The 13278-nt window shown below is 38.7% G+C and overlaps 1 protein-coding gene across 1 annotated transcript; it reads left to right on the top strand.

The window, feature by feature from the left end:
• Positions 1 to 3907: 3907 nt before the first annotated feature.
• impa2 (inositol monophosphatase 2) lies at positions 3908 to 13278 on the top strand. Its single transcript, XM_084939660.1, has 9 exons — positions 3908 to 4016; positions 4335 to 4452; positions 6310 to 6443; positions 7942 to 8046; positions 8294 to 8339; positions 8526 to 8634; positions 8821 to 8929; positions 9649 to 9800; positions 12492 to 13278. Exons 2-9 carry the CDS (start codon positions 4390 to 4392, stop codon positions 12608 to 12610), a joined length of 837 nt encoding a protein of 278 aa, XP_084795786.1. The 5' UTR covers positions 3908 to 4016; positions 4335 to 4389; the 3' UTR covers positions 12611 to 13278.

The following is a 13278-nucleotide window of genomic DNA, read 5'->3' as shown; positions in this document are numbered from 1 at the left end:
AGTTTTGCAGTTTACTACTAAAAAAATAAATGAATAAATCATGCAGAAGCTAAGGATAAAATAGTGTTTAATTCTGTTGCAATGCTGCTACTTTTATGAATGTAAAAACATAACTTTATTGCCTGGTTTTGTTACTGATTCATGATGCTCACAGTTTGAGTACTTTACAGTTTTTATTAGGCCTCTTGGTCTGACTGAAGAAGGAATGTAAAATATGTGGTTAGTTTTCCATTTCTGGCAGTAACACCCACTTTACTCCAGACGGAAATATCTCAACAACCATTCCCCGACTTTACCTTTATGAGTCAGACATCTGCCACTTCACTTGCCAGCTACTTGGATGGACTGACATGAAATATGCTGCAGTGTCCAGGTTTTTTCATTTACTTACTTTGTGGGTTTTTTGCTAACTGGAAAATTCCACCAGCTAAACACGAACATGACTGTCATCATGAGCCCAAACTAGCCCAAGTTACTGTTGTACCCATTTAAGTTTGGAACCATTGTTCCAGTTTTATTTGAGGAACTGATACATTTCACTTCTGTTCCCATACTGTTAGCCAAAGTGACATAGTACAATTAATATTAAAACCATAAATACATGGTGTAAAAGTCTTGAGCCATCACCCATTACTTTATATTTTTCTTCCAGGAACCCAAACTTTAATATATTTTTTTCTAAAGTGTAGCCATAGTTCTATTTCTGAAGGTTCTTAAGTTCTTCTTTGGACATTAGTTGCTTTTTAATTTTCAGCCCAGTCCTTTTAAAGTTTTTTTTAAAGCCAATTAACACTGAACCATGAGTGATTCAAGCATGAAAAAGGTACCTAACGTGAAAGGTGTTATGTGCAGCTTTTTTTTTTAGTTGGATATACAAATAAACGCCATAGTGGAGGCATAAAGTAGTATTTTTGCATCAGTATTGTGAGCCCCAAAGAGCTACTAGCAGAAAACTTGGCTCATCTTCGCATGGTTTTCTCAGTGTGTCCTTAAAAAATTGAGGAAAGTGAACAAGTGGAAGACAAAAGAAGAGATTTCAGGCCTAAAAACCATCTACAGCAGATAAACACTATCTGTAAGTCGTACTCTTAAGAAATAAGAAAAAACCCAGAAAAGACCTAACGCATGACTCGACAGATGCATCTGGCCTTTCAGCTGAAGGCTCATCAGAAACAGTCCCAGTGACACCATGACAATGGTCCCAAACACACTGCCAGTGCAGTAAAAGCGTATCTGGGTAGAAGTGATGGATTGGCCTCCCCAGAGTCCCAGTGTCAACATTACTGAATCATGGAAAAGAACAAAAGAAACTGCAGAACTATTCCTGAAGACTATTTAAAGAAATTACAAAATAGCTTGCCTAAAAGAGAAAGGCTGTTTTGAAGAATAAAGGTGGTCATATCAAAAATTGACTTTCAGCTTGTTACAACTCTGTTTCACTGATTTTTAAATGACCTGTTTGCTGTTAATATTGTCAAATAAATGAACAGTCTTAATGGCAATCTTCTTGTCTTGTACACCGAACGATGTGAGAACTTCCAACAGTGACAAACACTGATTCTGTTTAACGTTAATATATGCAGCATCCACAGAAAATATGTAGGGAGCTGGAAAGTACAATGCATCCCTAACTGTTGCCAGACATTCACATTAACTGCTTAAAGAAAATGATGATTTTCAATTTCTGAGGAAAGGGTCACTTAAGGTTAAATCTTTAAGACAGTATGAATGAGGTTGTGTCCTCGTGCCTCTCGAGCTAATTGCACTGTTAGCACTCTGCACGTGACTGCTTGAGCTTAATGATCCAAAGAAAGAAAAATGCTGAGAAAATGATGCTAAACAAGGCCTAAACCTAATCCAGATGTTAAAGTAATAGCCGTGAGCTGTGAAAGCTGCAGATGAAGAGCAAGCACTAATTCCATTCCTACATCAAATGTGCCAATATTTCTTGAAGCTTGCTAAAATAAAAGCAGATCAAAATAAATATTATTAAATACAGACTACTTCCTTCTGTGCTGCATTTAAAACAGAATATAAAAAAATTTACATTTTAAAACTGCGCTCTCATCAACTTGATGTGGGTTGTAGATTCTGTAACAACTCACAGAAATATGTCGGTAACAGTTATTTGCATGCAGACAGTCAGTCTAGCGATAGCTCAAGAAACCACAATTTGTATTCTCACTGCATTCCACTCCCCCCAATGAGGACGGTATTATTTGGCAATTTCTTGCCCTCTTGAGGTAAGGGGCTCCTATCTGAGAATGTGAGTTAGTGTATGGAAATTAGCTGTGGGCTAGAGAGGAACCAGTGCTATAAGGAGACATTATCAGCTGAGTAATTTACTGGCTGACAGGGTGCAAGGGTTGAAATGTTAACCTGTGTCGAGATGAAGTGTCACCAAGCATGACGCTGAAGTCTAATTTGATCTGTGTTTGCTGCCCTCTTCAGCAGCGGACCTATGGGATGTCCTATTAAGTATGCTCTTCTTCTTCTCTCTTTTTCTGTTTATGTGTGAAACTGAGACTCAAGACGCACACCCTGGACTTCCGAAAGCGCTTTAACAGGGCGGCTACTGCAAGCATAGTTACAAAACTTTGTGAGATGCAGATAAGCAGGCATTTCCTTGGATGTATGAGGCTGCCAATTGTTTTGGATAAGTAAAGCTGTTTCTCAAGTTTGAATGAGAGGAATTGCATGCAGATGTTCACCTTAAGCTTTTCAGGCCAGACTAAACAGAATCTGATGTGGACCATTAAATGTAATTCACAATTAGAATTTGCATGCAGCTGAAAAACAAAACAACAACAACAAACAATTGAAAAAAAAAAACCCTTAATGTTTGAGGAATTTACCCTTCCTCATGAGAGAAAGTGCTCTTGCTGGTTGCTGCGTCACTTAGAGTGTTGCTGCCGCCACCTTCTGGCCTAAAAGGGCGCTAAATATTTATTGGCTATGATCGATACTAAGAGTGTAACGCCACGTCAGACTTTCAGAATAGTAGTATAGTCAAATGTTCTGCTTTAATGTATTTCGCAGATATTTCCAAAGATCTAGGTCCAGCACCTGACGAAATTTTGTTCAGACAACCTGGTCCCAAACACCAAGACTAAGGAGGTCATTACAGACACGTGTTGTGTCCGGAAAGAGACAACATGCTCCTGTCTGTCCTCAGACACAGGCAGGAGGTGGAACAGGCGAACAACACTAAGTTCCTGAACATTCACATCACAGCTGACCTGACCTAGCCTTACATTAATATTGCTTATACTTTTTCCCTATTATGTGATATTATTTATTGTATGTTTGTGTATTGTAAATGCTGTCTGGTTTAAGTTGAGCAGTAGTGCAAAGATTTTTGCTATGTGACTCCATAATGACAATAAAGCATTCTGAATCGGTTTACCTCCATTAAAAATACATAAATAGAAAATGAAGCTGGGTGTAAGAAATATGATCTCACATCAATTTGGAGTGAAATGACACTATTTCAACTGATTTTTCGCTGTCATTTTGCATAGTGAGTTTTATTTCGCGTGAAAGCAAAAGCACCTTGAACTGTGTTCTTCAGGTTTAGCAAGTATTCGTTATGCCTTGTTTGCAGTGCTTCACTGCCTTTATATTTTTTAAGCCGGCGAGGTCAGTCTGGGGAATTGTACTTATTTACAGTTAATATTTATTTTACTTTTTTGTCAGTTTGATAAGTTTTCTTTGTCTTCTGAATCTAAAATCGCAAATTTCAGCCCTTATTGCTGCCTCTTCTGTTCAAGTTAGAAAGTTGGGTACTCGCAAAGACATTTTCCTTTCTCCAGGAGACCCACTGTTTCCTGTAACAACGCGACTGAAGAAAACACATGACAGCCTTCTAGCCAATGACAGGGAAGATTATTAAATCAAACGGCACAGATTGACCAATTAGGCTGAGAGTTCGGCTTAGCCCCACCTTTCAGTGGCGAAATGTCATTGCTTAGAAGTCATTCATCTCTAGAAGTACGTTAAATTAGCTCCCGGAACTGGTATGCTACTATATCTTTTTTACAAACACAAATCAATGTAATGATATTGCGTTGTAGAAAAGCCGTTAAGCGTATGTATGTCATTAGGTATCATCAGTCTTACCTCCAGTGTACATATCCCTTTTTCTCCCTTTAAAAGCTAGCATAGAGGGCTAATTTATGCTATTTGACAGATTTCATTGCTTCTTCAAATTAACGCAGCTAGCTTTCCAGCAGCTACCTCACGTCATATGTCGGTAATTGCAACGTACCGTCATATGCCGGTATATAATTGCACCTTGCTATTGTAAATGACGAAAGTTGTGCTTCTTCCTACAGCTTTCTTCCGTCCGTATTTCCGTTCTGAATATCGCCTCATCTCCCCTTTATCAGCATGAGTGATCCGTGGCAGGAGTGCATGGATTATTGCATAGAGGTCACTAAACGGGCCGGAAAGGTAAGAGGGCCACGTTACCATTGCAGGACTATTTTTTTTTTCTTCCACCCATGAAAATGTATTAAAAAATAATCCATGCACACATTACTAAAACACACGTTTGACGTTTGTTGAGTCATACATTTCCTGGGACAACATGTAAACCTAGTTGTCAAAAATATTTAAAATGCAATAAAACTCTTGGAAACCTCCCAAGATGGGATTTTTATTTAGTTTCTTGTCCCAACTTATTGATTACCAAACTTCTACTCAAAAATATTAAATTTAATATAAGTTACAAATTCAATTTATTTTATTTCACAGCTTGAATCTTTTTCTGAGAAAACTGATTTGCCACCATGTTGCCATACATGTGAAACAAACATTAGAAAGTAAAAAAAAAAAAAAAAAAAAAACTTCAGAGACTATTAAATATAATTTCTGTGCAACTAAAGTATCTCATGATATGTTCCTTTGATGCCTACGGTTGACATATCAATTTTGGATATTTATTAGTTGTTTTTCGTAAATACATAGTACACCCTTTCTTTAATAATATCATTATCTTACTGTTTTTGAAGCCTAAATTTCCCTCCAATTGTAGAATGATTCAGGAGGTACGACTGAAGCTACACTTACTTGATTATGGTTGACAACAGTGTGTATGGAAATGCACTTTGAGTGCAAATAATAACCCCAGTAACATGTCTTTCTTTTTAAAGTGAGATATGCCATTAAGGAGAAACTAGCACATAATCCAAAACAAACAACAAAAAAGCCAAATTACATGTTACACCCATGACTGTGCAGAATAAATCACTTCCCACACACTCTTTTGGCCTGGCAGTTCAGAAGGTGTATACAGTGTCCACAGTTTTCAAGTGATCAGTGTCACCAATTCAGTATCTGGCCAAATGTGAACTGTGGTCCCAATCGCCCCTGATGCTCCTGAGTGATGCCCTTGAATAATGGCCAATAATGGCCACACACGTTACACTCAAACAATTAAAAAAAATATGATGTTTTTGCAGTAAAGTTATCGTTTCTCATCCAAAGTGTTATCATTTTATCCTCCTAGGCATTTGTGTGAAATTGTATCATTATTTGTAAATTGTCAAGTTATGCCTAAAAATCGGTTTGAAGAGGTCACGCTGACCTTGGCTTTTGACCACCAGATTCTTATCTGTTCATTCTTTGACTCTGTTTATGCCAAAATTGAAGAAACTATTCCTAAGAAATGGCTCTTTATGCCTCTGGCCACAGCTGTCCGTAGAAGAGGCATGGAAGAACTTATAACAGTATCGTATAAAAATGTACCACAACTTTTGACCTCAGATGCATAATGTACAGAGGTCAGCTGTATGTATCGGTGATATAGTTTGGATCATAAATTATTCAGTGCTGGATTTGAAAGAAAAAAAAAAATAGTTGAATGCAAAGTATTGATGAGCCCAAATAAAATTGGCACGTACTTGTTAAAAATGCAAATAAAATACTGAGGTAAATATTTGTTTAAATCAAGCAAAGGTTGATGAAGCAACCGTGTGGGCGCTTTCATCAAAATCAATTTTACTGCTGCTTACGTATCTCAACATTTGAGCGTAATGTGTGTGTGGGTTGTTTTTATCTTTAATTTTTTTTGTGTGTTATTCCAATGTATACAGAGGCTTCCATCTGTGAAGAGTCACATTATCCAGACACTAGAAACAATAATTACAGCTCATAAATATATTTGGACTTTGTAGCCTAGACATCTTGTCATCTGTGGCACCAACATATGTTAACACCAACACGTGAAGCTAATTAAAGCAGCAGATGCAGTCAGTCATCCAAGAAATCTTTTGTTTTTTTTCCCACTCACTTTTGTGTTTCTGCCAGATGATCTGCGAGGCGCTCCAAAAGGACATCGCTGTCATGCACAAGAGCTCAGCGGTTGACCTGGTGACCGAGACGGACCAGAAAGTGGAACAGCTCATTATATCTTCCATCAGGGAAAAGTACCCAACACACAGGTACTCTACTTCATTAGAAAACATGGACATGAGAGAGGGTATGTGAGCTGATTGGTCTAAGAACATGGTGAGAAGTATGCATGATTTATTATGGTTTAACGATTTTCCATCTAGTAGGGGTGGGAGATCTTACCTCAAAAGTATATTATGATATTATAAGGAAATTTCCATTAATGATATTTGTGAGGAAAAAAATGCTGAATGTTTTATCAGTAATTGCAGCTTATGGCCAGCAGCATATATTAGTACAAAAGAACGAAGGGCATGTTTCATCCTTTCTCTCCAATAAGCTGCTGTCACTGATTACAGACTACCTTATGTGAGTCTAATGAAACAAGGTGCCAGCAGTAGCAGCAGCATTAATGGTGACACAGCATTATATCAAACACATCCTCAGTAGTGTTTTCCCTGGAAATTTTAAGTAAAACATATAAAATAACTGCTTACCTTTTTAATTTAACAATAACAGAAGTGACCTAACCTTGTAACTCTTCAGGAGCTGCTTGATATTGTCACATTATATTTTCTATGTGGGAGTTTGTATCTTGGGCCTTACAGCTTTTTAACCAACTGCTTAAAGCCCTGCTTTGCTACCACATAACCACATCAATAATTTCCATCTGCCATTTACTTTTCCTGTCATATGGAGTTTAACTAGTGAGTGCTATAATAATGCTCCGTGAGGGCCTTTTTATTTGTGTGGGTTTTTTTTGCCTCTAGTGGTAAACACACTGATGTTCCCTCCTTTAGCAGGGACAATTTCCAGGCATGTTTTTATTTTTTTAAAGACCTGTATTTTCTTTGAGGTTGTTGAAGTAGCTCCCTTTTTAGGTACTAAGTCGTTATAGGAGGCTGACATGCTGCTCTTGCTCTCAGACATGGCTAGGCTTATCTTGTTGTTATCCATGCTGAGGAACGTATGGTGTTGCTATCCTTGATTAAGCAATATGACATGTTTTGTTTTTTTTAATAAATAAAAACACAAACGAACAAATGTATGCCAGTATTATTGTGAATATAGCACAGCCCTACCATCCAATCTTAACTGGAATGCGACCTCTATTTTTACACTAGCAGTATTAAAACGGAGGTCACATTTGTTACATGTAGTCCCTAATAACACTAGTCCCCTAGTAACATGATACCTGCAAATATTAAGAAAAAAGATATTTATTGGTTGGTTTGTTTATTTTGCTTGCTTAAGACTTTGTTATACCAAGTCTTAAATTACTGCTACCAGCATATGAAATGTTTATACATGTAAAAATTTCCAAGGGAAAGTGAAACACAAGAACTCAGGAAAAAATTCCAGGGTTCCGTATTGTTGCTACAGCTTTGTGTCCAGCGTGGTGGAAATCTAATATCTCATATTCTGGTTGGAAAGAAAACAGAGCAAGTGTCAAGTGCAGCGTTATTACTTTACAGCTGAGGTACCTGATAGACGATGCATAGAATTATCGCTTATTTTCACTTCTTCTCTCTTTTTTTCACTTTGAAGCTTTATAGGCGAGGAGTCCGTAGCAGCAGGCGCCCCCAGCACCCTCTCTGACAATCCCACTTGGATTATCGACCCTATCGATGGCACCACCAACTTTGTTCACAGGTAGCACGGTCTGCGATTAAATGTTGTAAAAATCTCTGCGTTACAGTTCTAGCTCTGTTTTTATCTTTGTTGCTCTTCAACTATTTTTATCTTTTAATTAGATTCTTTCTTGGATTGTCCTCTCTGTCAGGGATAATTAGACAACGCTGATGAAACTGAACCGATAATGGAAAAGGATTCCTCTGAGTTTAAACCTGAAGGGAGTTCCATAATTGAATGCTTTATATTGTAACGTTCTCTTGTGCAGGTTCCCGTTTGTGTCTGTATCAATCGGTTTCACAGTGAAGAAAGAGGTACGCTTTATTGTATGCAAACCACTCGTGTGTTTAAACTGTGATGTTTTGATTATGTGAAACATTAACATGATTGCAGACCATTAACCCAGTTAATATCTAAAGATTCTCCTTTTATAAAGCTGCTGTCTTTTAACCAGCCCCACATTAATCGGTGCTGTTTTCTGTGCTGCTGCTTGGTCTCAGATAGAGTTTGGGATTGTCTACAGCTGCATCGAAGATAAAATGTACACAGCACGTAAAGGAAAGGGAGCATTTTGCAATGGAGCCCCAATCAAGGTGTCTGGACAAGAAGGTGAATATTGAGAAGTTGCAATTATAAACAAATCCACCAGATGGAGCTAAAATCCTTTCCCTGTACCGGCAACAGACTGCATTTCTGTTTTTCTCAGAGAGCGCAAACCTGCAGCTGTTTGTTTAATGAGTGAATAATGATATTTTATTTATTAGTATACTTGTTTTTTATTTGTTTCCTTCCAAGATATTAGTAAATCCTTGGTGCTGACAGAAATGGGCTTCAAGAAGGACGCCGAGCAATTTCAAACAATGATGGCCAACATCAGAAACGTCCTCAGCATCCCTGTACATGGGTAAATATGCACTTCAATATGTACAAGCTGTACATCCAGTGTTAGTTTAATAGTACACCAGACACCCCCTGAACAGCTGCTTATTCAGAAATACAGAACAGCTGGTGTATTTGTTTACAGTAAAACCAAATCATTGTAATTAAGAAGTGCATGAAATTGCTACCACAATCTGATCTTATGCAGGTGTTCTCTCTCACAATAACAACAGCAACAACAACAACAGCAGCAGCAGCAGGGCAAAGTGAGAGCTTCCTGTAGCAACTGTTTCTTATTCCATTACTGCCCTTAAAGGTGGTGAAATATCCTGAAAATGACAGCGGTGTTTGTTTTGATACTTCTTTTATGGATGATTGTGGTCCGTGCTAACCTCAATGACCGATAAGTTTGTTTTCTGTGACTTTTTCACAATAAAAAGCCATCCAACAGAGAGAACCTCATATCATGCCTTGAAATCAAATGAAAAGGGGTTGAATGCCGCACTGAATGTCAGATTCTACCTCTAACATCAAATCTACTAGATAGAGGGGTAACTAGAATGTTACAAAACTAACTGGATTTTGCTGAAGTGCTATCTCCTACCATTAAAAAAACACATTGCTTATCCTACAAAAATGGAAAAAAAAAATCAATAATTATAACTGCAAATGCACCAAAAAACATACTTAACTCTTAGCAGAGCATCTGGAAGTTGAAAGCAAACATCCCATTTCCATCCACAGAATCCGCTCCCCAGGCAGCGCAGCTGTCAACATGTGTCTGGTAGCGTGCGGATCGGCTGATGCTTACTACCACATGGGCATCCACTGCTGGGACATGGCTGGAGGGGCAGCAGTTGTCAGAGAAGCTGGAGGAGTCATCATGGACATTTCAGGTGAGTCACTGAGACAATGTGTCTCCTCAAACAACACTGAACACTGAAAGGCTGCTGAGTCACTGGATGAAATGAAAAATGGAAGGATTGCTGTAGGAGTTTGCTGTACAGAACAAAGCAGCAAGAATGGGCTGCTGTTCTCCAAGTGCAAACACAACAGAAGTTATTGTTTATGAATAATTTATTGTCAATAGTTCTTGTTATTGGTTTTTATCCTTCTTGCTGCTTATAAATGCCCCATGAAACACAGCAAGAGATGAGGAAAGGTTTGCTCCTGGCTTTGCACTTGATACAGAGAATTTTGATCTTAAATTAGGACGTAACTGCTACCCTGACATTTAGTGTGTTAAGGAAGCTGTAGTTTCTCTAGTTTCACAACTGCAATGCTCCTAAGAGTAGGCACAGTCTTGATTTATGAAGCTGTTTATTTAAAAAGTGCAGTGACAGAAAGCATGTAGTTGGTGGAGCAAGTTTCTAAGTTACTTACTGTTCAGAGTCCCATTTATTTATTTAGTTTTTGATTAGCTGAAGGTCTTTTCAAACGTGACCCTTTTACTGTAAAATCTGAAAATGAGTAAGGTGCTTGGATCTTGTATATACATCAATAACATCCTCACCATCTATTTTTATCTTGAGCTTATTAGTGTGTTATCTTTGTCACCAGCTTGCGTCTTTGATTGGGTGGAGCAGTAAGTCAGATTACTGGCAAACATACAATATGTGTGTATTTGTGTTTAGACAGTAGCGTGTCATGAGTAATAATTAGGGAGGAAAAAAACGATTATTATTATTACCCGTGCCTGTGTGTGTGTATATACACACTCACTCACTGAAAATCTTGTTAGCTACACCAACAGAAGTGGCTCATTAACGTAAATGCCTAATCAGTCAATTACATGGCATAAAACCAGTGCATTTAGACATGTAGACATGATAAAGACAACTTGCTGAAGTTCATTCTGAGCATCAGAATGGGGAAGAAAGGTGATTTAAGTGACTTTGAATGTGGTTATTGGTGGCAGACAGGCTGATAAAGGATTTCAGAAATGGCTGATCTGCTGAGATTTTCATTCGCAACTATCTCTCGGGTTCCCAACTTGCCGCTGCGGGCAGTCTTTATCCTTCAAGTTCGGGTCCAGAGTCCTGGGAGCTTGAGGGTCCTGCACAGTATCTTTGCTGTTCCTAGGACTGCGCTCTTCCGGACAGAAATCTGAGATGTTATTCCTGGCATCTGATGGAGCCACTCGCCCAATTTGGGCATAACTGCCCCGAGTGCTCCGATTGCTACGGCACCACTGTTGCTTCCATCCTCCTCATGTTCCTTCTTCCTGATGTTGCTATCACTTATTATAGCTACTTCTAACACTACAGCCATCTTCCTCTGCTTGTACACCACTACTATGTCCGGTTGGTTAGCCATCACCAGTTTGTCTGTGTTTATCTGGAAGTCCCTCAGATGGTCATTCTCAACCACCCCGGGGAGCGTGTCCTATTTTGACCTCAGAACTTCCAGGCCACCCTCTGTAAAGATGTTTCTGTATACTATGCCGGCCACTTGGTTATGCCATTCCATATAGGCTCTGCCTGCTACCATCTTACACCCCGCTGTTATGTGTCGAATTGTGTCATAGGGTCTTGATTGGTGTGGTAAACCCCAGGCTCTACTGATCTTAGTGCTTAGCGCTTGATCCTGTACTGCTGTTATTAGTGCTTCTGTGCTGTCTTTCAATCCAGCTTTGTCCACCTATTGGTAGGATATCGCAATATCAGCCACTTCTTCTATTTGCTGGTGGTTTAATCCGTGCAAATAGATGGCTCCTCTTCTTCCTTGGGTTTCTGCTGCTTGAGGTATTCACCAAGCATGTGATCAGTTGTGGCCTGATGTGTTCCTGATGTATTCATGGATTTTTGTTGTCTCATCCTGGATAGTGTTTCTCACACTCAGTAGTCCTTGGCTTCCTGCCTTTCACTTAGCGTCCCGTCTCAGGGTGCTGAATTTTGGGGTGAAACCCTTGATGTATGTTAAGGAGCCTTCTTGTCTTGATGGCTGTGGCTTAATGCACCAGCTGCTCTTGGGGCTTGCTACACTCCAGTTCAACACTGAACTGGAGCTTATCCCAAGGTTGTGGTATTAAGAGAGGTGGGGTTAGACAGCTTCTGTTCAGGACCAACACAAAGAGACAGACAGCAATTCAAGCTCACAGTCACATCTGCGACTAATTTAGAATCTTCAGTTAACCTAACCTGTAAGTCTTTGGACTGTGGGAGGACACCAGAGTACCTAGAGGGAATCTATGAATGAACAGGAAGATGACGCAAACTTCACACAGACACCTTCATCCAGAAATGGATTCAAACCAGGTCCTTTTGGCTTCAAGGCGCCAATGCTAACCACCGCATCAGTGTACTGTAGTCTTCATATCTTTTTGTCCTCCAAAAACCTCCAATTTCCATTTTTATTTTCAATTTAAAAGTTCCTACAAGATAAGATAATGGCCTTTTTTAACATTCAGCTTCAATAACAGCACAGAAAAGCACCTTCAGGGCTATCAGCTGTTACTCCCACACACATTTTTAACATGCACTGCTTATGCATCGTCAGAAGCAAGTTGATAATTTAACCACGTATACTGTAACATTGAAAGAAAGAAGAGAATGCGATATTCATTTTTACTTGTCTTTTTTTACCAGGTGGACCATTTGATTTGATGTCTCGCAGGCTGATTGTGGCCAGCAGCAGAATGATAGCAGAACGCATTGCAAAGGAGATAACAGAGTTTCACGTTGGCAGGGATGACACTGATGACTAGATAACTGCTGCACTGCTCTCAGCCTGCTCAGCTCATGTAAACACCCTCGACTGTTTTGTACATAGGTCTCAAGCCTGTCTCTGCCTTAAAAACAACAACTGTAAACTTACCTCTGAAGAGCATCTGAGAGAGTTTAACTGTTCAGAGCTTACACTTTCAGCCTCTTTTCTGCTTTTTTTTTGTGTGTTTTCACATTTCAGGACTTACCTGTTCAGATACAGACTTTGTATTGTGTTTTAATTTAAACAGATGCGATGGAGTGTATGCCCTTGTTCATATTAGTTTTTATTGTGATGTTTTTAAATCACTAAATAGTGTCTTAGTATTTATTTATTCGTAAGAAAGAAGATAAAGAAGTCTCATGGTTATTCTTCCTCAACACAGCACTATTAAAGCAAATTTAATGTTGAAATATAAAGTACTTTACTTATACATGAGTAACCATTACATTTTAGAGTCATCACTGGTTTGCACAATGTGTAATGCAAGTATATGTGTACCTATAACTGTACTGTATATCTGCTTTCTTTATCAAGCCAAAGGATAAAGGGTGCTTTTGGCTAAGGAGCAATCCAAGGATGTTTTTCAAAATGTGTGCTTGTTTTATGTGCTTTTGTAAGAATGCAATAAATGCTTTTACTTGCTGTAAAAGCAAATAATATCTCTTA

Source organism: Perissodus microlepis, chromosome 9 (genome assembly GCF_051167445.1).
Source record: "Perissodus microlepis isolate ML-2025 ecotype Zambia chromosome 9, ASM5116744v1, whole genome shotgun sequence".
NCBI lineage: Eukaryota > Metazoa > Chordata > Actinopteri > Cichliformes > Cichlidae > Perissodus > Perissodus microlepis.
This window is presented reverse-complemented; position numbering and strand designations above follow the sequence as displayed.

Excerpts from the sequence above, each read along its gene's own strand:
- impa2 (XM_084939660.1), top strand. The coding sequence starts at position 4,390 with ATGAGTGATCCGTGGCAGGAGTGCATGGATTATTGCATAGAGGTCACT. Across the intron at positions 8,635-8,820 it reads CAAGGTGTCTGGACAAGAAG|ATATTAGTAAATCCTTGGTG; the intron begins GTGAATATTGAG and ends TTTCCTTCCAAG. Across the intron at positions 9,801-12,491 it reads AGTCATCATGGACATTTCAG|GTGGACCATTTGATTTGATG; the intron begins GTGAGTCACTGA and ends TTTTTTTACCAG.